The following is a 27,963-nucleotide window of genomic DNA, read 5'->3' on the forward strand; positions in this document are numbered from 1 at the left end:
CGACTACTGGCCAGGGCCGGTTCTAGGAATGCACATAAGAGGGGGCAGTCAGAAATGTGAGGGGGCATGTTCTTTTTTTTTTTACACATTATTGTTAGCTGTGTGTCCAGATCTCAACCTGGAGAAGTGGATTGCACTCTGTCAGGCCTCTACACTAAGACCTTTCCAGTTTGGGTGTCCCACCTGAAGATTAAAGCTTCTGCTGGTATTGCTCTTAGGATCACTGAGGCACGCAAACCCCCTGACCACAATAAGGTGGCATTCTCTCGGGGTTAAGGGTTAGGGTTAGGGCTTGCCCATGCGTAGAGCCGGCACTGCTACTGGCCCGTCCTTGACCACGCTCCGATCGCCGCCTGCCCCGACTACTTGCTCGCCCCACCACGACTACGCGCTGCGCTCTTCAGCGCAGTTACGCCAGCCAGATCGCGAGTCCAGCGTCCCACTTCGCTTTTCCCCTTTTCAATAAAGGATCGTGCTGCATTTGGTCGCCCTATCTCACTCCCTGACAATTAAGAGTTCTAAAAACATATTTACAGTATGTAAACTTGTACCTTGTTATAAAAAAGTTGTTATAATAATAATAAGAGTTCTAAAAACATGTGTTTGTGTACTTTAGCTACATATACATATGTCACACACACACACACGCACGCACACGGTGCCACCGTGGCGGTGGAGGATGTCACCATGGCAAGTGCAACATGTGTCCAACTAGTGCTGACACAAGTCTAGCTAGTGACACCGAGAAACACTAGTAGCGTCAAAATCCCAGCTAATCGGCTTTTTGATGTCCTTGTGACGGTGGTGAATGGTCTTTGTTGTTTCGCTTTGTTGTCTCCAAAAAAACACTCGGTGAACAATGGCTGTCCCAGGGAAGCACTCCAGTGACACACGGCTGATTGGGAAAATATTTTATTCAACCGATGTCAGAGTGATGTCTCTCCAAAGGTTTGAGTGGCCCCAAGAGCAAAGATGTTTCAGCTCTCAACAGCAAAGATGTTCGCCCCAAAAAGCCCTCGCGCTTCTTGCTCTTGCCCCTCTTCCCTCTCTATCTCTGTTCTTCCACATAATTTGTACCTCGTAAGACAACAGCTGCGGTTCGAGTCTCCCTCTACTGGTTACCCTTTTAAGGGCATGGGCCAGTGCCGGCTCTACGCAGGGGCAAGAGGGGGCAACACCCCCTCAAACAGATGTCCTGCCCCCTCGAATCAAACTTTTAGAAGTGAAAAATCCGCTGATAGAAACACACGTTAATCAGCCCCCTCTCTTCTCTGATGTCGGTGGAGTGTGTCCTCCCTCACACAGCCTGCTGTCAGGACTCCGCGCCCCGCCGTAAACATCCAATCACTGTGATTGTGACACACTGCAAATGAGGCAAGACGTAGCCAGAGAGTGTCACGTTACAGTCACCGCGGTAGGAGTTAGAAGAAGCAGTAAAAACTCCACCAAATTCGTCGTAATGACCCGTGATATAACTAATGATTAACGACAACTCAAATAATAACATTCATATTATATGTTCCCCCCCCCTGAGAGATTGCCACTTTATTGTGGTCAGGGGGTTTGCGTGCCTCAGTGACCCTAAGAGCAATAGCAGCAGAAGCTTTATCTTCAGGTGGGACACCCAAGCTGGACAGGTCTTAGTGTAGAGGCCTGAGTGCAATCCACTTCTCAAGGTTGAGATCTGGACACACAGCTAACAACTGCCGTGAAGAAAACACCAACAGTGTTAAAAATGTGTAAAAATAAAAAGAACACGCCCCCTTCACATTTCTGACTGCCCCCTCTTATGTGCATTCCTAGAACCGGCCCTGGCATGGGCAAGAGCAGTGGTCCCCAACCTTTTTTGCGCCACGGACCGGTTACAAAATATTTTTGCGGACCGACATTTATATAAATAAATAAAACATTTAAATAAATAAATAAATAAATAAATAAATAAATAAATAAATAAATAAATAAATAAATAAATAAATAAATAAATAAATAAATAAATAAATAAATAAATAAATAAATAAATAAATAAATAATACATTCATAATAAACATATAAATACGATGAAATAAAATGATACGACTGACATAAAAACAAGTACAAATGACAGAAATAAAACTCACCATTACGTTGAATTAGTGGGAGCACTGAGTTTGTTTCTCAGAAACGAGCCGGTCCCATCTAGACGTAATCGGAGACAATGACACCTGAAGTGATTAAGGTTTGTCTTTTATTGCAGGATGCTTGGTCTCCATAGCCGAAGCAGTTTTGAATGCTTCATTGCCTGGTTAGTTAGCCTGTCGCCACACATTAGCTTTGCGGGCTCGACTGGGGAAACATGTCACGTGACCGGGACGAGTGTCTTGACCTGAATTAATTGATCGTCGATAAAAAAAAAAAATTCTGTGTCCGCGGCCCGGTGGTTGGGGACCACTGGGCAAGAGTCTTCCTGATCACAGACGAATGGCCCTTCCCTATTCTAAGTACCTACACATTACACATATTACACATTTAATTCATAACGATGACGTCACTCAATCCATTTACTTCCACATGGACCCAAAATGGTACCGTTCGTTTGTGCTTCGTTTGTGCCGGTTTGTGCAAAAATGTCGTTTGTGCAAATGCGTTGCATATAGATGGCACCGCAGCGAGAGGGCGCCTCGCCAAGAGGGCGTCGTGCTGCGCTGTGCAGCGCCGTGCAGTACCGTGCAGCGCCGTGCTTCGCCGTGCGCGCCGTGATGGCAAGCCGAGGGTGCGCGGAGAGGGCGCTGCGCCGAGAGGGTGCTGCGCCGATAGTGTGCTGCGCCGAGAGGGCGCGCGCGCACTGCGCCGAGAGGGTGCTGCGCCGAGAGTGTGCGGCGCCGAGACGCGCGCGTGCTGCGCGGAGAGAGCGCTGCGCCTAGAGGGCGCCGCGCCACGAGGGTGGCCTCTTGCTGCGCCCTCGCAGCGCGCCCTCTCGGCGCACCCTCAGCACCTTCTAACTGCAGCGCACCGCCGAACGCGCAACTGCAGCGCACCGCCGAACGCGCAACCGTAACGCGTCGCCCACCGCGCAACTGCACCGCGCTGGTCGCATTATTGTGACAGAGCCGTCGCTAAAAATTTGAAAATATTTTTAAAGCCATGATGTACTTTCCAAAATTTAAGTGGACCTCAGTGCGCAGGGAGCTTAATTTAGTCCGATCACGCAGCCGCAGCGCGCCGGGCGCTCACTGTCGCATTGCTTTAAGAGCGTCTTTGTGTTTTAGGATGGCTTTACTGCTCCCACTTGCTTTCTTTGGAGAAAAAATCTCGAATTTTTTGTTCAATTCCGATTTGTTCGAGAACCAGGACGTTCGAAAACCGAGGTCTGACTGTAAAATAAATAGATGCAGCTCACTGATAAGTGCCGCTATTTGAGCTAATTTTAGAACAGTCCTGCGGGCGACTCATGCGGTCCTCACGGGCGACCTGGTGCCCGCGGGCACCGTGTTCGTGACTCTTGCTCCAGGCCATGATGCAATTCCAAAAAAGGGAGACCAACAATACTATTGATTTCTTTATTACTTTATTTAGAATCGAAATGATTCCTTGTGATTGTGAAGTGATTGTAGGAAATAGGTCCGACAGTAACGTGCTGCCAGTCTCTTCATGTGATTGCCCAGCTCCTCCCGTATAGTCCTGGGCTGCTTCCTCACCTTTCTAAGGTGAACATGTTTAGCTTCTTCCAATTTCTAACAATTGTTTCCAAAGTTGATCTTTTTTCACCAAGCTGCTTGGCAATTCGCCTGTCGCCCCTTCAAGTCTTGTGCAGGTTTACAATCTTGTCTCTGGTGTGTTAACAGCTCTTTCTCATGTTGTACTTGAAGTCTTACTGATTATGTGGGTTGGGCAGGTGTCTTTCTGCAGCTTCCAACCTCAAACAGGTCCTTCTAATTTAAAATAATAAGTGGGGTGTATTCACAGAGGTCAAATTGGACACATTTTTGTTCTGCACCAAACAATCCACCCACCTATGATGTCACAGAAAATTCAGTTTCCTGTTCCATATTGCTTTCCTCTTACGGTGACATTATAAAAAGACGAAAAGTAAGCAAATGAAAAAGCAAAGCACCAAACGTTGTGCGTGAAAGGCGAAAACAGCATCGGACCTAAAGCAGAAAATGTTCAGCCAGTTTGCACTTGAAATGGTCAAACTACCGTAATTTTTGGACTATAAATCGCGTTTTTTTTCTTAGTTTGGGTGAGGGGCGACTTATAATGAGGAGCGACTTATATGTGAATTTTTTCAGAAAAAAAAGAAAAAAAAAAAAGTGAAACAATAAAAGAACCGCGATGTAGCGAGGGATTACTGTAATTTGAATTTCAAGTGACGTCAGCACCGCGGCGGTTGTTTACAAAAAGGACAAAGATTGATCACGGGATGACGAAGATGACGAAGGGCCCCACGTACTACCGGCATCATTAGCGGCTTTGTTTCTAAGTGACACGGAGGAGTTTGAAGAATTTGGAGTGACACAGAAGGTTTGAAAAACTATTATGGCTTTTACGCACGCCCGGTCCTACTCTACGGCGCTCTCTTTCACCTCTGTGGATTGAAGTCGGGGGCCGGCGCTCGGCCGGGTGGCTGTCCAGGGACGGTGGATGGGGCTTGGACATGGCTTTTACGCACGCCCGGTCCTACTCTACGGAGCTCTCTTTCACCTCCGTGGATAGAAGTCGGGGACCGGCGCTCGGCCGGGTGGCTGTCCGGGGATGGTGGATGGGGCTCGGTCATGGCTTTTACGCACGCCCGGTCCTATTCTATGGATCTCTCTTCCACCTCCGTGGCTAGAAGTCCACGCCGCCACACGCCTGGAAGTTCGTTTTGTTAAATAAAGAGCCGTTTAACAAACCCATGTCTTTCCTTGTATTTTGTTAACGCTACAATATAGTTATATAGTAGATCTGTGGAATAACGACGAGGCTGACGTCAGGACGCCCGCGCGGCGTTGTTGACAAAGGACGAGGAATTTGATCGATGGATTTAATGATTTGGAGTGACACAGATGGTTTGATAATATGATTGCTTATATAATAGTTATTTGATATATAATATATATATCGTTATATGGGCCTGTGGAATATTTTGAAGTGCAAGCGCCGTCAGCGGCGCGCACCCATTGTTGACATAAAGGACGATCGATGGAATTAATGAATTGGAGTGACACAGATGGTTTTATAAACGTGTTATTTATGTAATAGTTTTTTGAATAACTCTGAATGTTACGTCAGACCCATTCTCAGCTCTTCGTTTATGTCACGTTAGCATACCGTTTACACTGTTGTTGCTCGTTCATGTCTGTTCTTGGTGTTGGATTTTGTCGAATACATTTCCCCCCAAAATGCGACTTATACTCCAGAGCGACTTATATATATGTGTCTTTTTTTTCACGCTATTGAGCATTTTATGGCCAATGCGACCTATATTCCGGAGCGACTTTTAGTCCAAAAATTACGGTACATAAAAGCACCCCTGTTACAAAAGACTGAGCACCAAAAAAGGTTGAGCAGACATTATTTATTTTTTCAAAGCGGATAATTCACAGTCTGACATTGACTGCACAGCTGCCCTTAAAATCTTTAAAAATGGACGCGTCGATGTCGGCCACCAGCGTCTTCATGCCGCTCCTGTACGGGAGAAACTCAAACATGACGCGGATGCGGTTGTTGGGAGCCAAGTCGGGAAGGCTGAGGAGACAAAAGAAGAAGAAGAAAGATTCCACAGTTATGATCGTGTTACTTAGTTGTTATACTTTTGTTTCCAGTTTCAAGCAAGGGTCCTTGCAAATGTTAAACCGTGGGGCCCTAGCAGAGCTCTTGATCATGAGATTCATTACTTGTATTTCAACTCCTGTCGCATGAGTCCGCTTCCCGACAGGGTCAGGGTCATGCCCGTAAGGGTCTCCTGCAGGGGGTTCATGAAGATCACCTCTCCCGACGCCCACTGGAGTTGCCGGACAAACCCAGTCACCTGCCACACACGCAAATCAAGTTCTTGGATAAATATTTTAAAATGGACCACGAAGAACAATTGAAAATATTCGCAACACGTTAACACTGATGACACACCACCGAGTGACATGCGCCGCTGTCATGTCGTCCAGTGACAAAAGAGACAGAACGTGCACAAAGGCAGGACTCGCAACTAAACCCAAAGCCAGAGAGGCCAGGGGGTGATACCTGCTGACTGAGTCCAGAACAAGGCCCAATTTTACAAGAGCAAAGGCGCATCATTCTATTTTTTTTAAAGTCACAATATTACATTTAGCCGTCCCACAAATAAAAGTTGTAAATATTACAGTAAAGTTGAGTTGATCTTGAGGATAAAAAAATAAACCGTCATGGTAAATACAATATTTTCACCATTATGATTTTGGGTGATCCACAATAAGAATGACTGGACTTAAAACAGAAACCAAAGTTGGAGAAAGAAGCATTACATGCTGGCTTGAGAGAAGTCTCATATAGGGTGTTAAAAGCGGACCTGTGGAGAGCCCACACCCAGGTCTTGAGGGGCATCATGTAAAGTTGGGTCAATCTCAGGTCTTCCCATTTTTATTTCTGCTCTTGTAGTTGATGGCCCTCCCTACCGTTGAACCTACGTTGGAACGGTTGACGTCACAAGTTGATTTGCATCCATCCAATTGGCGCTTCATTCAATAGCAGGTGTGGGGCCCTGCCGATGACATGACGTCATCCGTCCCGACACGACGCCGTGCGTTCAATGGTAGAGAGGGGCATCATTGAGACAAGATACAAGAGCAGATACCAAAATCAGAGATTGAGCCAACTTTACAAACCTCCGCCCTACTCCCCTCTCCACAGGGGCATTTTTTGAAAGTGCGGCCAAAAGGCAAGTTTGTTGTGGTGGACTTACAGAGACCAGGACGGGGGGTTCACGCAGTATCACGTCGTCCTCTGCCAGGTACTTTTTGTCAGGATGCCGCTTGTCCGTCACCACGGCTGACACCTTCAAGCTATCGGCGCGCAACATGTGCTTGTAGTACGAACGCACAGGGATCACGATGGGCACCGACAGCTCTGTGACATTTGACAGAAAAAAAACAATTATCTCTAGGTCATGTTGACAAAAACACGCGCGTCACATTGTGGCACAACTTATTGCAAATTCTTTCTTTTGAACCCCTTCCACTGTAACATGTCTCAAAATCTTAGGCCAAATTTACAAATGATACGGAGGTCGCACGTTGAGACTTTTTATTGCAGATAGGACTCGATGCGGTCGCTCATAAACTAAAACAAGAAGGTGACACTTTGAAGAGTTTGACCTTGGGACGGTTGCAGTGTCTCTTCCTTGTCTTCAGACTGGATGGTGGCGACAAAGGTGCCGTTGTAGTGCATCCCGTCCACGCTGATGCGGATGTTGAGCTTCCGTTCCACTCTGCTTTCGCTGCTCAGCACCAGCTTCAGCCGCACATCCTTGCCATACTCCGGTTCCAACATCTACCGCCGCGACGACAACGGAACATCAAGTGACGGCTGAATCGTATTGTAATATCGTTTCTTGAATAAAGGACAGGCTCCAGCATGCGCACGACCCTCATTTCATAAGTAAAGAAGAGGAAGAAAAAAAATTGCCAAGGGATGGGCGAGTACGGAAAACCGGGTTTTGCCATAGCGGTGTTACTTTAAGGTACATGAGGTATTGGTATGGCAGAATACCTAAAGAGCCAATAGTGCTATCAGTAGTAGTGTTGAGCATCCCAAATTTTGGCCGAGGTGTACAGGTTTGTGAGGCCACGATGACAAAGTACCAGCAAGTCTGGAATCCCCACGCTAAGACACTGTGCGAGGCGCCCACAATTCCTTAGTAGGGTGGAGTAGGAGTAGTTCGTTGACAAAGAAAAATAACTAAAGCGCTTACTTGCCTCCTGAAAGGCAACGGCATAAAGACAAACCTCAACAAAGCGTATGATGAGGTGTGGTGGGGGGGGTTGCGAGGAGCCCCCATCAGGTTGCCCCCCCGCAGAATCGTCCTCGCCGTCGCTCTCTTTGTCCTCACTGATGGCGTAATGGAACACGGTACGCTCCGCTTCTGAGCCTGAAACACGCCGGCACGTGTGTGTTTGTGTGTGTCTTTGTGTGCGTGCAGGATACTCACCTTCCCTGTGCTTGTAGGAGCTGGTGATGTCCAGACGCTTGTCGTAGCCCACCGCCTTGGTGGAGATACTCTTACCAACTCGCTTGGTGTCCGAGGTTAGCTTCACATCGGTGCCGTCGGCCTTAGTCTGAAGACGCGCAATTACGCGAGTGGGTCACGACTGAAATTTCAATTCAATTGCTGTTTTGCCCTCACCAGCCAGTCGACGCAGTCTGCGTTGACCTCCGCAAAGACAAAGGGCACGTCGTACGAGATCTCTGTCTCGCCGTTCAAGATGGCCTCCAAGGAGGAGGGGCCGCACTGGTATAAGCCTGAGCCAAAGAAAAGCGGTGAGCATTTGTTTTGCTTTTTCCACTACAGATTGTCCAAATATTCTGATTTCAGGCTCTCAAAAGTCGTCATTCTCTGATTTCTCAAGTCCTTCAAGAAAGCAGACTGATTCATGCTTTGTGCTTCATCATTTGCACGGAAGACAACGTAAGGGAGGATCACGCGGAGCAAGGCATGCAGGACAACATTGTGGACAGCATGGTGGACAATGTGGAGGTCTGACCATCACTGGACTCCTGCGGCGTGGCATCCAGAACCTGCCAGCCGTCATATTTGCCATTGGCCTCCAGGTCAGGGCGCTTCATCCACGATTCAACCCAGACGTGATAGTTCCTGACATAACGACAAACTTTTAGGACACATGTGCGCACACAAAAAACAACAACAGAAAAAACAACAATCATGCACACCACTCACGCACACACAATCAATGCTCAACTGCACACACGCGCACACACACGCACACACACAACACAAGCAGCCCCTCCCACACTAACCAGATACTGTCGTTAGACTCTTTGTGCGGGGCCCCTTCGTCGGCGTGGTAGACGTCGATGGTAAGGCTGGCATCGGTGTCATGGGCCGACACGAAGTTGGAGACCACACGCGTAGGAATGCCCAGCAGACGCAAGACTGAAGGCAAACACAAACGGAACTTTCGGAGGACGCCGCCGGGCCAGCTACCAGCGACGGCAGCGACGCATGAAAGAGCAACCCGTCTCTTCGGCAAGCGGTGACGTTACCTGAACAAATAACGCCGGCAAAGACCCAGCACTGGCCATACTTGACTGACCGGTAGTTACTATTCTTCCACGCAGTAAGAATGTCATGGCTACCGCTCCAGTGGGAGGGCGAAAAGCCACCCTCAAAGGAATCTGACCAGTTGCCCATCAGGACCCCGTATTCGTCCGGACTGTTGATCTAGCCGTGTGAGAGTGCCGCGCTGGTTCAACACATCCGCTCCTTCTCTCCGCTACCCAACCGACACCTACCACAGCGCTGAGCACGCGGCCCACGTAACTCGGGTCGCCACGGGAGGCCAGGTCACTGCCAGGGTCACTTTTGTAGTTGATGTTTTTGTCCAGGACACTGAGGCAAATATCCACCATGTCGTCTTCAAACTGCAAGGGAAACGAAAAAGTGCATGACCCGATGAGACTCTCTGCAGTCACTGCAAAGGTCAAGTAAGTCGGAATAACTGCGATTCATATCCCCGCGTGGGACCTAAGGTTCCATTCACCGGTGCGGTTTTCATAGGTAAAGTTATAGAACATTCATATGATAGTTAATCCTAAGAAATGTTGTCAGCATAGCGTATCCTTCTCACTTTGATTACTTTTGGCGAAATGCTCTTGGATTTGTCTGGGGCTTGTGGCTCAGGCAGTAGAGTGGGTCATTTAATAACCAGAGGATTAGCAGTTCGATCCCAGCTCTGTCACAGTCATATGTCGTTGTGTCCTTGGGCAAGCCACTACACGCATCTTACCTCCAGGTTGCCATTGTAAATGTGAAAGTGTTCTCAATTGGCTTACTTGGTGAAACATTGAATAAAAAAAACAAAAATTCGAGGAGAGCTTCGCACTGCCTCGCTCGTTTACCTACCGATGGGTCAGCACCTTGCTCAAGGGCAGTAGCGGTTTTTAACATGGGCAAAATGGGCAGGCTGCCCAGGGCGTCAGTTTTTTTGTCACCCCCAAAAGAATTGCGCCGCAAACCGGTTTTAACAGTGTGTGGGGAATTCAAAATTTAGCGCCCTCTTCAGGGAAATTGGCAATTTAGTGCCCACTTCAGGTGCAGACCGGGTGCTTGCGAAAAAGTTGTGCACGGAAACTGAGTGACAAAGGGAAATGCCAGGGAAGGGGACGCATGTGGAACAGTTCACCTGTGAAGTTAAGTGGTGATGAAAAGGGGCATTTCAAATGTAAACACTGCATACATGATTAAAATGCATTTGTGGGAAGGTAGGTGGAAAACTAAACTGGGAGTAAGTGTAAGTACTAAATAGGATACATTCGATTGACCATAGACTAATCAATGAGTCGTACCTTGCCTATATTTAAGAGTGTCCCAACAATGATTGTATCAGTATGCGCGTGTGCATTTGACATACGTGTCCAAAGTCCCATTTGAGAGCGGTTATGTAATTTGAACTTCCTCTGTAAATGAGTCCATGTTCATTCAACACATATTCTTTTCTCTCCTGCTCATCAGGCAAAAACACAGAGTCTCCTAAATGGACAAAACACAAAGCAAAAAATGAGACACGAAATACTACTTATACACGCTACTGCGTACACTGCAAAGCTTTTTTCGCTGGCCTAAATACGATCAAAAAAAGTTTTGGTCCAGTCGGATTACAGCTCCAGCGTGGCCGAGACAACTTCATCGTCTTAAAATTGTGTGGCCATACAGCTTATATTCAAGCGTGCTGTATCGTGAGGAAATTGCTGCAGTTCTATAGCGTTTCTCACATGAAAGTGGTGGATTACATTGTTGTCCACTGAAGGTTCACATCCCATATGCACCACTGTACGCTACACACGGGAAGGAAGTGGCTGTCGAGGAACGTACCCGAGAACCAGGGATTGAAGAGCAGTGCAAGCGTGGCGAGTGTCTTGTCCTCCCCCCACAGGGTGGCCTTCAAAGTGTACCAGCCGACAGGGGCGTCGGCGGGGGCCGTGATCAGCACCGGCAGGCTGTCGGCCGAGCGGCTCACGTCCGCCCTGGCCGTCCAGGCGCCTTTGGCCAAATCCCTGCGACCGATTGGGTCCGGGATGCCGAAGCGACACGAGGTGCCCTTCTCTTCCGAAGCGTGACTTCCTGTTGGATCGATTGACATTTTGGTGTGCATAATTTTTGTTTGTTGAACTAAGTTGTAAGGGCTGTCAACTATTGCAAGTTGTTACAATAATGCCCCCCCCCACCGAATTTGTTTCAATTTTGTAGGTTAATTTGCTCTCAGCTGATTATTTGTCATTTCAAATGAATGCTTGCAATCAAATAACAAAACAATAGACACTTATTAAAATCTGTCAAATTGATAGATTTTCAGATTGAATTTCAGTGAGGTCAGGGATAGCGGTACACTGGGGAGCCCCAGTCAGGAATCTGAATAGCCCGAGTAAAGGTTCTGTGGAATTGTATTTAAATACATGTTTCTGTAGAATTGTATTAAAATACATTTAGAAATTATTTTCTAGAATTCATCCAATTATATGGAAATGCCACAAATGTGAAAACAAGAAACTAAATTTGTTGGCATTTTTTTCTTTGGGAGGAGCCCCAACTGAGGAGCCAGTGAGCAAGCACTTACCCCCAGTGGAGGCATTGAGGACGAGAGAATCGAGGCCCTGCTTGAAAGGCTTGGCCAAGGTCAAGGTGATCTTGAAGGCCTGCCCCCTGCGGACGGTCAGCGGCTCTTCGGGAAGCTCGTTGGTGTGGTGCTCGCTGTGGTTGAGCTTGCCGTGCAAGTCCACGGCCTTGAAAACTGACACGCACCACAGCAACAAAAAGAAGAGTTAGTTCCGCTTCCAGGTCCGTAAATTCCACTCGGTATTTTGTTTTTTTTATTTTAATTAGCAGGGACGATATGCCTGTACTGGAGAAAACAAAAATATCAAGTGTATTGAAATGATGCCTTGACATTGTTCTATGACCACATTGGTAATCCTAACGCGCAAGTCTCGAAAGCTCTTCCACACAATAGAGGTCATCAAATGGTGCCAAAGCACTCATTTTGTTCAAAACTCACTTTGATAAAGTGAACTTCGTGGGCACCAGGCTGCCAGAAAATAGTGACAGAAGAATACTTTTGTGGAAAGGACGTTCTCAACTCATTTCAATTCCTTCAGACCAAGATATCAGAAGATGGCTACCAAAGCACTGCTTTTCCCTTCACACACAAGCGCACACACTAATCGAACTCATGATGCCTCCATACAAGACAGGCGTGTGGTACACCATAAACGACCCCCGCTTTTCCCTGCACTATAACGTAGCTGCGTGTTTTTGCCTTATCTGCCCCCCCAAACAAACGAGTGACCTGACCTTTGGGTCAACTCCATAATAGGTATCAAAAAAAGCATTGAGCAAGGAATTCGAGGAGGCTTTTTTTTTTTTTTTTAGTCTGTCATTTAAGCATGTTCACGTTAAATTAAGATAAGATTTTGAATGAAGAACACAATAACTTCCCACAAAATTAGTACTGTACAGTTGGGTTAATAAAGTCCCAAAAAAAGTCAGTTATAATTCCACCAATGCCATCAAAGTTGCACATTAAAATATGAGTCTCATGAAAAAAAAAGATGCAAGTTATATTGAACACTAAGACAATGCAAAGTTAAACAGACTTCACAGCAAGTGGTCATCAAGGTGCTAAAAGTGGATTACGGGCAATCTTGACTTGCAAGGATTTGGGGGAACAAAAATTAGTTGGACGATATTTTGACTCACCTGAATTGTCAAAGCTCATCTTTGCGCGCCGCAGTGATCTGGGTGGCCACTTGCTGCTGTCTTCTGACTACTTTGAGTTTATGAAGTATCTGTGAAGCCTGCCAGCGCTTTATCAAGTAGCGTGAGCCTGTTAGTCAGGTTTAAAACACATTCTGCGGCTGCACACGCCTTCATATCACTTTGAGAGGTAACTTGCAAATTTAGTTGTTCACATGACATCGCCCCTCCCACCAGATGAGAATGTCCACTGGAGTGAGCACAATATTTTGTGAAGTTTCCAACATTCATTTATTTAACTGACAAAGAGACTCAGCAAATTTCAGGAGACCTGAGAATCTCAAGAGCTGTGTAGCAGCTGATAACGATTGATCTCTTCCACTCTGTTGTCCATCCAGAGTTGAAATGGGACGCACACAAGCACACAAAAACACACACACAAACCCGAAAATAATACACAAGCATGACTTCCAGGCACAGACACACATGCGCACACTAGCTGTCCAGCCAAAGGAGATCTTTGGCTTTTTGCGGGTTGTGGTCCACGGGCTGGTCCAAGAACTCAAGCCAGGTCAGCTCGGCTTCACCACAGATGTGACTGGACCTGGTTTGGGGGTGACAGACAGGAAGACGACAGCTTGACAAAGCCGAATTCTGTTTGCGGGCAAAACTTGTGAGATGGATGGAGCCGGAAGCATCTGGTAGTGTTCCAAAACACACCCAAAAATCTGCTTGTTTCTTCACACCTGTGCACAGTACGCTTGGCTGAATTCTTGCTAGGCCTGGGCCTGTATTCATGCATCAGTGCCAGTCACCTCAAAGCAGACCTCAAACGGGTTCTGCTAGTTGGTTAACTCAAGTGAACCTAATTTCCTACCCCAGCTGTCGCGAGAGTAAGCCGCCCTCTATGCTCCAGACCCCCCTGGCAATCAGCTGAAATCCACAAAATAGAAAAACCCGAGCCACGCTTTGTACCCTGGATGGCACTTGTTTTTCCAAGGCCTTCAAACTACAACAAACATTGAGGGTGATTACTCCTGACACTGCTCCATCAGAAGGTTAATGAGGAAGCAGTGTGAAGCGCTGGGAGTGCCAAAGCACTACGCCAGGCGCAACCCATTCCCGATTACCGTTTCAACACAGTGAGCAAGAGATGATGACTCCACAAACAGTCGAGCGCTGCGCTGAAGGTCATCAACTCTGTTAAGAAATAAAAATAAATATGTTTGTGTGACTGCGGTTCGCTGGCGAGAACTTCAGGGTGTTTCCCGCCGAGTGCTGGATGACTGACTGCTGGGCTCCAGCACGCCCACGATCCCCGGAAAAGCGGTTCAGAAAATAGATGGATGGATATTTGTGTGCGTGCGTGTGTGTGGGAGGGAGGGGGGCCAAGTGTAGTCTTTAATTACAACTTGGCGTGTGAAAATTAGAAACCTATCTAGCGAAAAGCATTTTTCTTTGTCACTTGAGTGCTGCCGCCAAGCTTGGGTGTTGTTGCATACCAAAGAATAGCAAATATAACCTTCCGAAAAATGTGCGTGGGAAAGAAGATATTCTTCCAGATAAATAGGTGGCGTGTGCGCGTGGGTGTTTGTGCGTTGCTCAGTTTGCACGCGAACCCTGGGCTGATTTCCTTGATGCCGTCAAGCAGGCGATCCAGCTGCCCCACCCTCTGCGGCGCATCGGCGTCCCTGCGGGTCCTGACGGCCGCCATGGTTTTCCTCAGGCACCCGGCAGTGACCTTCATCATCCCCTGGCAGGCGGCCACCACGTGGCAGTCCCGCAGCGACCAGTACGTGTCCTGGTTAACGCGCGGCTCCTCGCCATCCTCCTGCTGATCGGGGGCGTCGCCCAACGGGTCACAGGCCTCCGACAGCGCCTGCGAGATCAACGCCCACCTTCCCGTTCAGATGGAGGAGTGCGCGCAGCCTGGTCGCCTTGCCTCCTCGCGTCTCGCACCTGCTCTAACTCCTCGATGGCGTCTTTGACGATGCCGCTCTGACCGCTTAGGACCAGCACCGCTGCAGCCTTATTGTCTGCATTTGAGAGAGCTATATGAAGGGAGCTTGTTCAGCATGAAGGTCGCTAGAAAAGAAGATGGCAGTAAGCTCGCTACGTCGGTTGGTACCTTGGTGGCTAGCCAAGTCCCAAGGCAGAAAAGTCTGTATAAATTTGGCACAGGGTAGGAAGGTGTGCTTACTTTGCTTGAAAGGAATGTAGAGCGAGAGATGGGCCAGCAGTGGCTACACTGGCTAAATTGCAACAGACAAACGGGAAAAAGCTGGGTAGACATATGCAATGACGCTTTTTGCTCAGACTGACGTCAGGCCAAGTAGTCCTTCTTGAGTCCTCAGCGAGTAGCACCAAGTACCAATACAACTAGTACTTTTCGACATTTTACTTAACTCAACAAACCTTCATCTGATTATTCGCTGATGTCTGAAATTGACGCAGTGTAGCGCCAACCACTGGCTAGGATGACTCTGAGGTCAGATTGACTCTTTTTGTATATGCAAAATTCATGAGGATCCGATAGCTTGAAATAAGGTTGGTGAGTCAAGCAAACAAGGTGAAGAAATAAAGAGCGCAACATTTCCTGGCACGTTACAGCTCTTCTGGAGGAGCATCACCGACATACACAATTCAAGTCAAGTCCGTCCCGTTCCTCTGACCACCCCTGCCGCCTGAAAGCAGGAGATGGCGGCAGTTAGCACGTCTTATCTCTGCTATTGGGAAGCCAGTAATAAACAGTGGATAGGCTGAGGACACTCTTGAGGACAGAGTCGGCCAGCTGCCCTACATCCTGTGGCACAGAAAAAAAAGATAATTTTATATACGTATATGGTGGCGGGTTAATCATCTTTGCAAAATGTTTCACTGACTAACTTGCTGTGATGGCAGCGGAGGCTTGGAGAAGGCCAGGCAGAGTTTGGGGGCTTCCCGAGATACCGCTTTCGCCGCCTGGTCTGCAACACAGAAGTTAGCAGTTGCATTGGCGCAGGAGAGTTTCATTGGCATTGAACGGGTATTGTTGAGGATGCAACTTCCACTTGAGCACTCAACTCAGTGTCCCAAAAGTTGGAGACGTTGAAGTCTCCGTCCGACTCATTGGCTTCTCTGTCAGAGACAGAAACTTGAAGGTTAGCATTTTAGCTCCACGATACAGAAGAACGTCTTTGAATCAATACACAAATGTCCAAATTTCAATGATTTAAATATGTTCACTAAAGTAGTTTAGAAGGCTCTAGACTCAAAAGCGCAGTATCAGTCACCATTGCATCTACCTGTTGATCACGTTTCGTTGGATTTGCACAACACTAGCTCACCACATTTAACCCTAACTCGTATTTCAAGTTTATTCTGCAATCGCTTGTTGGAAACACTTTTTAATTTTTTTTAAAGCTGCTGGCACTTAAGTGCGCATTTGTAATTATTTTTTTGTGCTCTCATTTTATGATGATATTTTATGTAGATTAATCAAATATTTTCATGTCCTGATATGGCTATGATCACAGTGGCTTATGTCAACTGTCAGCCATTTATCTCATTTACTTTTTAATTAATCTTTCTGGAATCTTAAATGTAAATGTGACGTACTCTGTAATGTTTTGTTTCGGCCTGAAAAATAAACAAATAAATCTTATGAAGTTTTGAGGTACTAACTTTGTATTTGTGGATATGGAATGTTGCTAGAATTATTGTTGAATTTATGATAAACATCTGATTTGTTTTTTTGCCCGTGTCTTATCTGCCGTGGCCAACTCTCTGTTCAGCTAGTCAACCTTCTCCAGGCGTGCACGGATTAACCGTCTTTGAAGAGATCTGGCTCGAACAGAAATGGCAATCTTTGTTGTCACATCCATGATCTCCTTCCATTTGAGCATTTTAGCGCTAAAACGTTTGTTGGTGGATAATGCAATGGTAGTTCAAGAAGTCTGTGAAAGCATCATCCTCCCTGCATTTGGCAATAAATCCATTCACGCGGCCAACAATTGCGGGTCTCCATCAATCGTAATAGACGCAAATTTGTATACTGGGAGTTTTCTCAATAAAGAAATGTAATGATTGAAATGTGTCTTCTCCTCACTTTTTTTCTTTCATGGGAAGTACTGTCCACTCCTCTTGCAGTGAGGTCACGAAACACTATATGAATGAAAATTGGCTGGATTACATACTCACCCATGGCTTCACAGCGCTGTGTAACTGTATATCTTGACAGCTGCAGAGAAGAAAGGGTTAGGGCCTAACCCAGACATGGGCAAACTACAGCCCGCGGGCCACATCCGGCCCACGGGGCCGTTTAATCCGGCCCGCCAAACCTGAATAAATTGTATTATTAATTTTTTTGGGGTCATTTTCCCTGCAATGTTTCCCCAGTAGATGGGGAAGCGCCCGCCCGCGCATTTACTCCCGGGAAGCGTGTCAGAAAGCTCGGTGCACACTCACAAGTGCATGTGCGTACTCAGTAGTATGTAGTAATTTCATCTATCAGTGCCGAATTTCGAGTGTCGACTGTGACGTCAATATTCTCGTAATTTGCGCGCTGAGTTTTCAAATACAGTTTTACGCTAATGCCACCCACAAACCTTCCCCTGGAATCCTTCCATTAAAATGAGTGGCCCGAAGAAAAGAAAGGTGGACACTGAGTGCCGAATGTTAAAAAAGAGTGGACAATTTGGCTCGACCTACGTGTGTGAGAAGACGTTCAGCCAAAAGAACGTCAACAAAGTATGGAGTGTCGAAGGTGGCAGAATGAGGTGCGGAGCGAGGTTTAGGGGCGGGGGGGAGGCGGAATAAAATCTGTTAAAGAACAGATTGAGTTCATCCGCCCAGTCCTTGTCGCCATTAGCTGGTTTCCGATCCGCCCCTTTCCCATGGCCCGAGATGGACTGCAGACCCCTCCAGATGTTCCTGGCGTTGTTAAGCCCCATCTGCTTCTCCAGCCTCCTCCCGTAGTTCTCCTTCCCCTGCCTGATCTTCAGCCGGACCTCCTTCTGGATTCTACGCAGCTCCACCACATCCCCCGAACCAAAGGCTCTCTTCTTCCCATTAAGCAGACCCTTTATCTCAGAGGACACCCAGGGTTTGTTATTGGGAAAACACCGGACCAACTTGGAGGGCACAGTGGTCTCCACACAGTAGTCTGCGACCAGATGGACAAGGTTGTGATCCAAGCTACCAAGTGGGGGGAGGGGGGAAGAGGTGCATGCATCCTTGACATTTCTGGTGGGGCAGTCAACATATTTCGTAAAGGCGGGGAGGGAAGAGGCCAGGGAAGCATGATTGAAGTCCCTGGAGATGAGGAGGAGAGATTGGGGATGCTGGGTTTGAAACCTAGACACGACAGCGTGGATCCGGTTCGTAGCAGCAACAGCCGAGGGAGGGATGTACACAGTTAAAGCAATAACATGTGAAAACTCCCTCGGGAGATAGTACGGTCGCATACTAACCACCAACAGCTCCAAGTCACTGGAGCAGCGACGCTCCTTAAAGCTGACATGTCCGGGATGGCACCATCTCCTCTTACCGCTCTCCGTAGCACTCCTGTCAGCCCGCAGCACTTGAAAACCGTCCAGAGGTGTGAGTTGGCCGAGAGATCGTTCAGCCATGTCTCCGTGAAGCACATGAGACTGCATTCGCGATATTCCCTCTGCGAATATAATTCACATAATTCACTTTATCATATGTCTGTTCTGTTATATGTTATGACGTTGTGATCAAATTTTGAAATGATGTCCCTTTAAGAATTCCAGTGACATTTACCGTTGCCGGCTTTTTCTGTCATGCGCACGGGATGTAGTTTGGTTAGTTAATAAACACAGCTACAGAGTCTGAATGTTCTAATTTTCGGCTTGTTTTCTACGCCTTTAAAGCAACTTCCACAATGTCTTTATTTTTTTCCCCAAATTTCTCACAAGATCAATAACATCGGAAAAAGCTGAAATAAAGAAACAAAACTGTCATGAAATTTTGTCAGTAATAATAACTTGTGTCATTGTGAAGGCTTCAAAAACAGACAAAAAGGCTGAGAATTTTTCCATTATTAGAATGGAATGGCCTGTGACGGAGTTGCTTGTGTGAAGCTGTGTGCGTCTCTTTACGGATGACCGCAAAGAGAAGCCTTTTTATTCGAGATGAGCATAGGGAACGATTATCTGTCATAAAAGCAATCCCTCCAGTACGGCTGTTGACAGCCCATTCTCATTTTGGCTATCAAAGATTTCCACACAATTTCTGGAAATTGGTGTCCCTGACGAGCACACTATGTGTCCTTGCACTCTTATGCGCTGCTATGACAAGTAAATTTCCCCGCTGTGGGATGAATAAAGTTCTATCATCATCATCATCATAATCATCATCATCAGGAAAGGAATCACTACATTTGGACACTTTTTTATGAAATGCTTCATGTCTTAAGCTTCATTTTGCAATCAATTGTGTGAAGTCATCCATAACATTGTAGTTTTTTTTTTTTTTTTTTGCACTTCAATTGTTAAAGCATTTTTTTACAACACCGATCACGTATGGCATTCGGAAACTTCAGCTCTAGTTTTAACTCCGACATTGAAACAACAACCCGAGTTTGAAACCTAAATTGTGTGGTGATCCATAGCATTGTAGTTCGCGTTCCTTACCGCTAGAGGGCAGACTGTACAGTGAATATAGACCCTGGCTCCTTGTGAACTCAAAGTAGCAGTCTTTATTTGTAAAATAACCCAACATAACACAACAAATTGCGCTTCCATGTAGTGTTTTTCCCCTTTCCATGACATTTACTTTGATACAGCAAAATGCAGGTCGCAACGGCAAATTCGTGGTACCACACAAAAAGCTGTCAATAACTTTTCATGATAGCAATGTTTCCATGAAACACCAAAAGTCTGGGAAGAAAGCCTGTTTCGGACCTGGTTGTGACATGGATGGGAGACGTTCAGGGAATACTAGGTGCTGAAAGCCTTTTTTCCCCCCAAATCAATTGTGAAAGGAAACTTTTACAACAGCCATCAAGTACAGTCGCTGCTTGATTTTCAGAGACGATTGCGTCTATAAAATGCAAACCTATGACAGCCGTGATGGCATACGGCCATACTACCCTGAGAACGATCGATCTCGTCCAATCTCTGAAGCTAAGCAGGGTCGGGCCTGGGTCCTACTTGGATGGGACACCGCCTGAGATTACCAAGTGCTGTAATCTTTTTTTTTTTTTTTGTACTTCAATCGTTAAAGCAATTTTTTACAACACCGATCACGTATGACATTCGGAAACTTCAGCCCCAGTTTTAACTCCGACATTGAAAGTATAACCCGAGTTTGAAACCTAAATTGTGTGGCGTCATCCATAGCATTGTAGTTCACGTTTCTTAACGCTAGAGGGCAGACGATGTACAGTGAATATAGTGCCTGGCTCCTTGTGCACTCAAAGCAGCAGTCTTATAATAACCCAACACAACTCATTGCGCTTCCATGTAGTTTTTTTCCCCTTTCAATGACATTTACTTTGATACAGAAAAATGCAGGTCGCAACGGCAAATTCGTGGTACCACACAAAAAGCTGTCAATAACCTTTCATGATAGCCATGTTTCCATAAAACACCAAAAGTCTTGGAAGAAAGCCTGGTTCGGACCTGGTTGTAACATGGACGGGAGACGTTCAGGGAATACCAGGTGCTGAAAGCCTTTTTTTTCACGTCAATTGGGAAAGGAAACTTTTACAACAGCCATCAAGTACCATCGCTGCTTGGCACGTTTTCAGGGCGATTGTGTCTATAAAATGCAAAACCTTTACGCCTATAATGGCTTACGGCCATACTACCCCGAGAACGTCCTATCTCGGAAGCTAAGCAACGGTGGTGCTGGTTAGTACTTGGATAGGAGACTGCCTTGGAAAACCAGGTGCCGTAAGCTTTTTATTTATTTATTTATTTATTTATTTATTTATTTATTTATTTATTTATTTATTTATTTATTTATTTATTTATTTATTTATTTATTTATTGCACTTCAATCGTTAAAGCATTTTTTTTTACAACACCAATCACGTAGTACGTATGGCATTCGGAAACTTCAGCCCTAGTTTTAACTCCATTGCCTAACACGCGGGCGATTGTGACTACAAAATGCAAAATTATGAGTCCAATCACGGGTTACGGCCATGCTACCCTGAGAACGCCCGATCTCAGAAGCTAAGCAGGGTTGGGCCTGTTTTTTGTTTTTTTTTCCAGGCATTCCGCTTGACTATTTTCTCCGCTCCCGCTGGATAGCGGCCGGGGTAATGTCGCCCTCTGGCCGACGCCCAAAGTAAATGAATGGGCCTTCGCACTTCGTGCAATTTCTACCAGGAGGAAGTGTGCGGCTTTGGAGCGGCCGTTGCGCACAGCTGGTGACGGCCTCCACGGCCACGGGGCTCACTCAGGGGGGGTCCACGGATGCTCTGGAGCCTATCCAGGCAAAGGCTTCCGGTCAAAGATTCAGGCGTCCTGTCAAATCGTGCACTTATCTAATGTAAGTGACCGGCTCTGGGTAAAATTATGTACTTTTGCCCCTCTGCTCTAACGCAGTATGTAGGGGAGACGAGAATTTATTTAAGCCGGTACGGAAAGAAGACTCGTTCCAAGTCTGACCGCTGTTCAAGTAATCACTCTATTGTTAGATTAATTCCGTCATTTCCGGAGGCCAGTCCCTTTAAAATAAAAAAGACCCCGGTGTTGAGTAATTACTTGGTAGAGACCCGTGATCAAATTGATCGCAGCCGTTTCAGCAGCTCTTCTTTCCTATAAGATTTGGGGCTTTTGTTAACCGCTCGTAATAGATTTAGCTGTCTTTGTTAAAACCGCGGGGACTCGTTTATTTCCACTAGTGTGCACCCATGCTAGCTGAGTTTAAGTTAACTGTTTCAAACCAGATTTGACACTCCTTGATGTCAGGATTAAAGCTGTCTTCATTTAAAAAAGAACTGAACGGTTTACAGTATGACTATGATAGAGAAACAAAAGAGACGTAAAGAATAAAAGATTTAAATAATCATTCATCGAAATTAATTGATTATAAACTAGAAATTTAATGAATAAGCAAGAAAAATAATTACAAGTCTCAATTGTTCGAACAACCAACAATAATTCCACTCACCAATCTCAATAGTACGGAAGAGGATTAGGGCCAGTGAAGAAAAAAAACGAAGGGTGACAGGATTCTGACTTTTTTTTCTACAGTGGACCCTCGGTTTTTGAACACAATCCGTTCCAGAAGGCTGTTTGAGAAGTGAATCGTTCGAATTCCGAATCATAATCCGAGTCCTGATGTACTTTCCAAAATTTAAGTGGACATCAGTGCGCAGGGAGCTTAATTCTGTCCGATTGCGCAACTGCAGCGTACCGCCGAACGCACAACTGTTGCGCGCCGCCGACCGCGCAACTGCACCGCGCTGGTCGCATTATTGTGACAGAGTGGTCGCTAAGATTTAGAAAATGTTTTAAAAGTCTAATGTACTTTCCAAAATTGAAGTGGACCTCAGTGCGCAGGGAGCTTAATTTGGTCCGATCGCGCAACCGCAGTGCGCCGGGCGCTCATCGCATTGCTTTAGGATGGCTTTACTGCTCCCTCTTGCTTCCTTTGGAGGCATGATTAGAGTTGATGCAATCCTCAGAGTAACGAGAATGTAATAACGAACGGAGTCAGTTGGCATGCGGGTCCTCTCGCCTCATCTCGCCAGGTTCGATAACGAATTTCGTCCGACATCCGAAGCAAGAAAATCTCGAATTTTCTGTTAGAATACCGATTTGTACACAATATGGCAAACGTGGACCAGAGAAATCAGCCAGAGATGAAATTTGAATTGTGAAAGTGCATTTCCTTATCAGGGTGGTCAGCGAAAGGTGTACAGTGTCGGACATGTGGAAAACTCAACCGCTACGCCCGCTGCTGTCTTTCCGACCCTGGCATAAAGGTAAAACAGCATCAACATGGACAGAAAATAAAACCAACACAGAGCACACAAAAGATCTCATGGCCTAACAGGCGCAGACAAATTAAAACTATTGATACTAACGATGCTGACACCACTCCCATCAGTCATCTAGCTGCTGATGACTCGAGCACGGATGACGAATACGTCTTTGTCACAAAAGATGCGGAGGGTAGGAAACCACCAGTGAGGTCAGTCACGTTAGCTGGTGAATGCAATTGATGTTCTTGTTGATTCGGGAGCCTCAGCTAATCTCCTGGATGGCAGAGCCTACAGCGCATTGAAAACAAAACTCAAACTAGAGCAGTCAAGCAAAAGAATATATCTTTTTGGTGCAAAAATTCCCCTTTCCCTTCATGGTAAAGTCACTGCTAATGGGAGAACAGCTCAAGCAGCATTCTACATTGTTGATGGAAACCACGGCTCACTACTGGGCCATGACACTGCAACTAAACTAGGACTCATACATGTGGTGCTCTCCAATCAAACCGTACCACAGGACCTGTCTAAAGCAGATCAGCTGCTCCTGCAATATGCAAGTCTCACCTCAGGCGTAGGGAAACTGAAACATTTCCAAGTCAAATTGCACATAGACAAGAGTGTGCAACCAGTTGTTCAGCCCCACCGTCGTAATCACATGAGGAAGAAAGTAGAGAAGGAATTACAACGCTTGGAGGACCAAGGCATAATTGAAAAAGTAGAAGGTCCAACACCTTGGGTGTCACCCATTGTGACACCACCGAAACCAAAAAAAAAAGAGAAAATACGCCTCTGCATAGACATGCGCCTGCCTAATAAAGCTGTCCAAAGAGAGAGACACATACATATCACCTACGGTGGATGACATCGTGCATGATCTCAACGGCGCCACCATGTTCTCGAAGCTGGACCTCAATGCAGGATATCACCAACTTGAACTAGCACCTGAGTTCAGATACATCACTACATTCTCAACACATATTGGACTGAGACGGTACACATGCCTCATTTTTGGAATCTCTTCAGCAGCAGAGGTCTTCCAACACACAATCCAAAATGTGGTCCACGGAATACAGGGAGTCAGAAATTTCAGTGATGACATCATCATTTTTGGAACCACCCCTGCAGAGCATGACCGCTCCCTGGAAGAAGTCTTCAAAAGACTCCTTGAAAACAATTTCACAATAATAGAGACAAATGTAAGTTCCACAAAACATCTCTGAAATTCTATGCCTACATCTTCTCTAAAGACGGTATCTCACCTGACCCGAAGAAAATACAAGCCATCACGCACATGCCACTCCCACAGCATCCGAGTGAGATCCGCAGCCTACTGCGGATGGCTAACTACAGCGCTCGTTTCATCCCGAACCTCTCCTCAATTACCCAACCGCTGCGCGAGCTCACAAAGAAGGACACGGAGTGGTCATGAAAAACAAAACATACAGAGGCCCTTAATCTACTAAAAGACAGGCTGATCAGCAATCCGGTCATGAGCTACTTTCACCCCGAGAGAAAAACAAAGGTCATTGTGGACGCAAGTCCAGTTGGTCTCGGTGCAATCCTGGCATAGACTGACAAGGTGGAAAACGCTGGTTATCATTTGGAGTTGTGAGCATTTTCATTTGTACCCATATGGAGCTGAATTCATTATGATCACGGATCACAAACCGCTGGAGCTCATCTTCAACAACCCAAAGTCCAAGGAACAATGGTCACTGCACAGAGACATGAACACAAACTCACAAGACAGATCACACTTCAAACTCCTGAAACACAAATCGGAAGTGCCATTCACAACAGGAGACGGTGATAACTGTGATGACGACAGTGTTAATGGACAAGCAGGTGATCCTGAACACGTTAACCCTGAAGCCAGGAGGAGACGCCCTGTGAGGGTAAACAGACGACCTCCTCAAAGACTTATCACTGAAATATAGCAAAGGTTATGTAGAGTGATGAGACACTGACAAGTTCCCACCACCGAATCTCATCACCGTTATGTTTGTTATTGATACAAGTGTAATGTGTGTTCAGTACTGCTCAGAGATGTTAATCCCAGTTATTTGCTCAAATGTTTGTATATCTGATTTTGAAGTAATAATACAGTACAGAAACACAATTTTATAGTACTGTATTTTGGAAGCCACTTTATTTCTATTAATGCACATTCTGTCAGGGTAAGTGAAGCTAAAACTAAGGAAGGACATTTCATTTAAAAGGAGATGTAGTGGGTTTTCTCCGGGCACTCCGGTTTCCTCCCGCATCCCAAAAACATGCTTGGTAGGCCGATTGAACACTCCAAATTGTCCCTAGGTGTGAGTGCGAGTGCAAATGGTTGTTTGTCTCTGTGTGCCCTGCGATTGGCTGGCAACCGGTTCAGGGTGTCCCCCGCCTACTGCCCGATGACGGCTGGGATAGGCTCCAGCAAGCCCGCGACCCCCGTGGGGACTAAGCGGTACAGAAAATAGATGGATGGATGGATGGATGGATGGAGATGTACTGTTGTGATAATTAGACGCTACCCCTTTAAGAGACTGAGGAAGTCAGATCGTGTTGAACAGTGAGTTGTTGCTGTACAGGTGAGGAGTCAATATTATATACTACTTGTAACTGTTCATGAAAGTTATTAAAGCTTCGACCTAAAAGATATAAACCGAGAGGACATTCAGTTTCTACAGCCCCTAGGTATGAGTGTGAGTGCGGATTGTTGTTCGTCTGTGTGCCCTGTGATGATTAGCTGTGTCCCCCGCCTACTGCCCGATGACTGCTGAGATTGGCTCCAGCACGCCCACGACCTCCGTAGGGACAAGCAGTTTCAAAAATGGATAGATGGATGGAAAAAGTGAAATCACAAAGAAAAGGATTGCTAGAGAAGAAGAAGGAAAACAATTGGCTGTTTTATTGTGACTTTTTGGTTTGTGATTTAAAATGCATTGCTAATTTGGGGGAAATGAGATTTAAATCAGATAATTTTAGAGAGCAGAGTAGTCTCCCTGGTACGGCCTACCCTGGTGCAATTTGTTCAAATACTAATACCATCACTCAATCCAATTTCAAGGATTAGTGGACTTCTTGAATGTGGTTTTGTGATTCTTTTTCATGCAAAGGCCCTGTTGTATTTCCCTCCTTTCTGAAAAGAACAAATGGAAAATGAACATGGGAATTGCTAGTTGAGATTCTGGGGTCCCTGTACAACCATAAAGGGACAAAATCAAACAACCAAATATTTTGTTAGCTGCCTAACTTCTAACTCCTAACTTCTATGTGTGAGCAAGCCACTCTGAATTTAACAGAATTGTGACGTAACAAGCAACATTAAGTTTCTCCTCACAAGGATCTGATAAATGACAAAAGAAAATCACAAATATGATCTTAAAATGGGTGACTATTCAAGAGAAGCGAGTTTTGCAGTGTATTTTTAAAGAATGCTTTATTTCTTCTTTTTCGTACAGCGCCAAAGATGGAACACTTGACCGATCCACTCAGATCACTTAGTAATTGGCCATGGTGGTTTCCAGCCATTCGTTGAAGATGCAGACCTGAGAACGAGAACATGACGATCAAATTTTAGGCCATTACGGTCAGGCAAGTTGGAAGAGTACCTTGGCGTAGACACCAGGGTGGTCCTTCTCGGCACATCCGTAGCCCCAGGACACGACGCCCTGCAGCTCGCCATTGCACACCACGGGGCCACCTGAGTCACCCTGGCAGCACAAAGTTCACAGCCTTGGTACACATTTTGAGCCACTATGAAACACATAATGCTACACGACCCGCCTTTGAAAGACGAGATGGATCAGGATTTTATCGTTGCGCACCTTTACGTGGTGAAGAAAGGTGAGAATGTGGCTTAAAGCCCTCATCAATAGATTTTTAATACCTGGCAAGAGTCCTTGCCTCCCTCCAGGTATCCGGCACAGAACATGGCGTTGGTGATCATGCCAGGGTAGGAGTTCTTGCAGTCGCTGTCGGACAAGATGGGGAGGTCCAAGCACTGCAGCTTGTTCTTGTCGGCGGCTGCAGAAGAACGAGTGAGAGGAAACCCAGACGACACGCTAACGGGGAAAGGCAATCTTGTTGTCGAAAGCGACTGGTCGCCCGTGTGACTCACTGGAGCTCATGGTGTTGCCCCATCCGGAGACTTTGCACATGGTGCCGGCAGGGGAGCAGCTGCTGGGCAGGGCCACGGCCTTCACGTACTGGTTGAGCGTGGCGGGTTTGCTCAGCTTGATCAGCATGATGTCATTGTTGATGTTGTAGGAGCTGTAGCGGGGGTGGCGGATAACGCGGGAGGAACTGATGAACTGCTCGGTACCCTCGTTGATCCTGATATGGTGCTCGCCCAGACGCACCTCCACGCGGCTGGAAAGGATTCAGGGTTTGAAAAGGCGGCTCATGGGATTGAGGCACCTTGATCGGTTGGGGGTGATAACGTACGACTTGTAGCAGTGAGCGGCGGACACGACCCAGTTCTCGTTGACCAGGGAGCCTCCGCAGAAGTGGTAGCCGGAGTTCAGAGACACCTGATGGGGCTGCGAGTGGGGTGTGCACTCGTAGCCACCAACGATCTTGTCGTCTTCGGTGGCAACTGCAAATGGAGCCGCAAACCCGTTAACCGAGCGAATGTCTGGTGAGGCGATGGAGGGAAGGTTTACTCACAGGCGGCTCCGACGAGCAGAACAAAGACAAGGCACCTCATGGTTGCTGAGTGATCTTGTTGATGAGAGGAGCATACCTGAAGACCGGCTTTATAATCACCGGCGGGAGTGCTGCCCTCCTTTGCGGTTCATCCCCATTGGTCAGCAGAGAGCCAATCACCTTCCGAGTACATTGGGGTGTTTGTATCAGTTTTTGTCCAGGCATCACTTTCTGTCGAGATCAAATTCGAAAGCAAAGATTTTGGTTTTATGGGAATGAATGACAGCGGTCTTCTAATATTAGTCTCAAAATACAAAGAGACAAAGTAGTAATACAAAGAGACAAAGCAGTCAGACAAAAGTACTTGACATTACCCAACTGACAATTTTTCGCATTACATTTTCATTTTTATCCTTTTAAATTGAGATTTAGTGCTGACAAACACCAGTTTTGCTCGGGCGCT

The 27,963-nt window shown here is 46.4% G+C and overlaps 5 protein-coding genes across 6 annotated transcripts; all 5 read right to left on the bottom strand.

The window, feature by feature from the left end:
- Positions 1 to 5,521: 5,521 nt before the first annotated feature.
- Positions 5,522 to 13,081, bottom strand: tgm8 (transglutaminase 8). Of its 2 annotated transcripts, none has more exons than XM_061289060.1 (15): positions 12,923 to 13,081; positions 11,784 to 11,957; positions 11,042 to 11,290; positions 10,581 to 10,699; positions 9,463 to 9,591; positions 9,214 to 9,391; positions 8,968 to 9,103; positions 8,694 to 8,803; positions 8,336 to 8,451; positions 8,141 to 8,267; positions 7,938 to 8,080; positions 7,308 to 7,482; positions 6,896 to 7,059; positions 5,856 to 5,989; positions 5,522 to 5,706 (listed from the first exon to the last, which is right to left on the bottom strand). In XM_061289060.1, the coding sequence occupies exons 1-15, from the start codon at positions 12,939 to 12,941 to the stop codon at positions 5,559 to 5,561; spliced, it is 2,121 nt and encodes a 706-aa protein (XP_061145044.1). In that variant the 5' UTR covers positions 12,942 to 13,081; the 3' UTR covers positions 5,522 to 5,558. The 2 variants fall into 2 exon arrangements, 1 of the variants encoding a protein (XP_061145044.1); XR_009715972.1 differs by lacking the exon at positions 5,522 to 5,706 and adding an exon at positions 6,621 to 6,694.
- Positions 13,082 to 13,214: 133 nt separating this feature from the next.
- Positions 13,215 to 15,340, bottom strand: LOC133160950 (cyclin-D1-binding protein 1 homolog). Its single transcript, XM_061289074.1, has 5 exons — positions 15,335 to 15,340; positions 15,048 to 15,055; positions 14,879 to 14,984; positions 14,539 to 14,798; positions 13,215 to 13,523 (listed from the first exon to the last, which is right to left on the bottom strand). The coding sequence occupies exons 1-5, from the start codon at positions 15,338 to 15,340 to the stop codon at positions 13,415 to 13,417; spliced, it is 489 nt and encodes a 162-aa protein (XP_061145058.1). The 3' UTR covers positions 13,215 to 13,414.
- On the bottom strand, positions 14,981 to 17,205 carry LOC133160939 (cyclin-D1-binding protein 1 homolog). Its single transcript, XM_061289062.1, has 4 exons — positions 17,099 to 17,205; positions 15,983 to 16,036; positions 15,806 to 15,885; positions 14,981 to 15,722 (listed from the first exon to the last, which is right to left on the bottom strand). Exons 1-4 carry the CDS (start codon positions 17,100 to 17,102, stop codon positions 15,627 to 15,629), a joined length of 234 nt encoding a protein of 77 aa, XP_061145046.1. The 5' UTR covers positions 17,103 to 17,205; the 3' UTR covers positions 14,981 to 15,626.
- Positions 17,206 to 17,248: 43 nt separating this feature from the next.
- LOC133161256 (uncharacterized) lies at positions 17,249 to 18,652 on the bottom strand. Its single transcript, XM_061289613.1, has 2 exons — positions 18,370 to 18,652; positions 17,249 to 18,253 (listed from the first exon to the last, which is right to left on the bottom strand). Exons 1-2 carry the CDS (start codon positions 18,543 to 18,545, stop codon positions 17,605 to 17,607), a joined length of 825 nt encoding a protein of 274 aa, XP_061145597.1. The 5' UTR covers positions 18,546 to 18,652; the 3' UTR covers positions 17,249 to 17,604.
- Positions 18,653 to 26,275: 7,623 nt separating this feature from the next.
- On the bottom strand, positions 26,276 to 27,681 carry LOC133161330 (trypsin-2). Its single transcript, XM_061289755.1, has 6 exons — positions 27,522 to 27,681; positions 27,300 to 27,450; positions 26,974 to 27,224; positions 26,743 to 26,879; positions 26,465 to 26,566; positions 26,276 to 26,401 (listed from the first exon to the last, which is right to left on the bottom strand). Exons 1-6 carry the CDS (start codon positions 27,559 to 27,561, stop codon positions 26,354 to 26,356), a joined length of 729 nt encoding a protein of 242 aa, XP_061145739.1. The 5' UTR covers positions 27,562 to 27,681; the 3' UTR covers positions 26,276 to 26,353.
- Between the last annotated feature and the right edge of the window lie 282 nt (positions 27,682 to 27,963).

Source organism: Syngnathus typhle, linkage group LG10, assembly GCF_033458585.1.
Source record: "Syngnathus typhle isolate RoL2023-S1 ecotype Sweden linkage group LG10, RoL_Styp_1.0, whole genome shotgun sequence".
Classification (NCBI taxonomy): domain Eukaryota; kingdom Metazoa; phylum Chordata; class Actinopteri; order Syngnathiformes; family Syngnathidae; genus Syngnathus; species Syngnathus typhle.

Bases quoted from the DNA above. Each gene is read 5' to 3' on its own strand.
- tgm8 (XM_061289060.1), bottom strand. The intron at 11,291-11,783 runs GTAAGTGCTTGC...TCGATCCAACAG, and splicing joins CCTCAATGCCTCCACTGGGG to GAAGTCACGCTTCGGAAGAG. The intron at 8,452-8,693 runs GTCAGACCTCCA...TCTTTGGCTCAG, and splicing joins GCCGCAGGAGTCCAGTGATG to GCTTATACCAGTGCGGCCCC.
- LOC133160950 (XM_061289074.1), bottom strand. The intron at 14,799-14,878 runs GTGCGAGACGCG...TTGATCTCGCAG, and splicing joins CCATCGAGGAGTTAGAGCAG to GCGCTGTCGGAGGCCTGTGA. The intron at 13,524-14,538 runs GTTCGCGTGCAA...CCCCCAAACCAG, and splicing joins ATCAAGGAAATCAGCCCAGG to GTCCAGTCACATCTGTGGTG.
- LOC133160939 (XM_061289062.1), bottom strand. The intron at 15,886-15,982 runs GTTGAGTGCTCA...TCTGTGTTGCAG, and splicing joins TCCAACTTTTGGGACACTGA to ACCAGGCGGCGAAAGCGGTA. The intron at 15,723-15,805 runs GTTAGTCAGTGA...TCTGTGCCACAG, and splicing joins CTCCGCTGCCATCACAGCAA to GATGTAGGGCAGCTGGCCGA.
- LOC133161256 (XM_061289613.1), bottom strand. From the start codon at position 18,545: ATGTGCTTCACGGAGACATGGCTGAACGATCTCTCGGCCAACTCACAC. The intron at 18,254-18,369 runs GTTAGTATGCGA...TGTCGTGTCTAG, and splicing joins GTGACTTGGAGCTGTTGGTG to GTTTCAAACCCAGCATCCCC.
- LOC133161330 (XM_061289755.1), bottom strand. From the start codon at position 27,561: ATGAGGTGCCTTGTCTTTGTTCTGCTCGTCGGAGCCGCCT. The intron at 27,225-27,299 runs GTACGTTATCAC...AATCCTTTCCAG, and splicing joins GCCGCTCACTGCTACAAGTC to CCGCGTGGAGGTGCGTCTGG. The intron at 26,880-26,973 runs GTGAGTCACACG...GTTCTTCTGCAG, and splicing joins GGGCAACACCATGAGCTCCA to CCGCCGACAAGAACAAGCTG.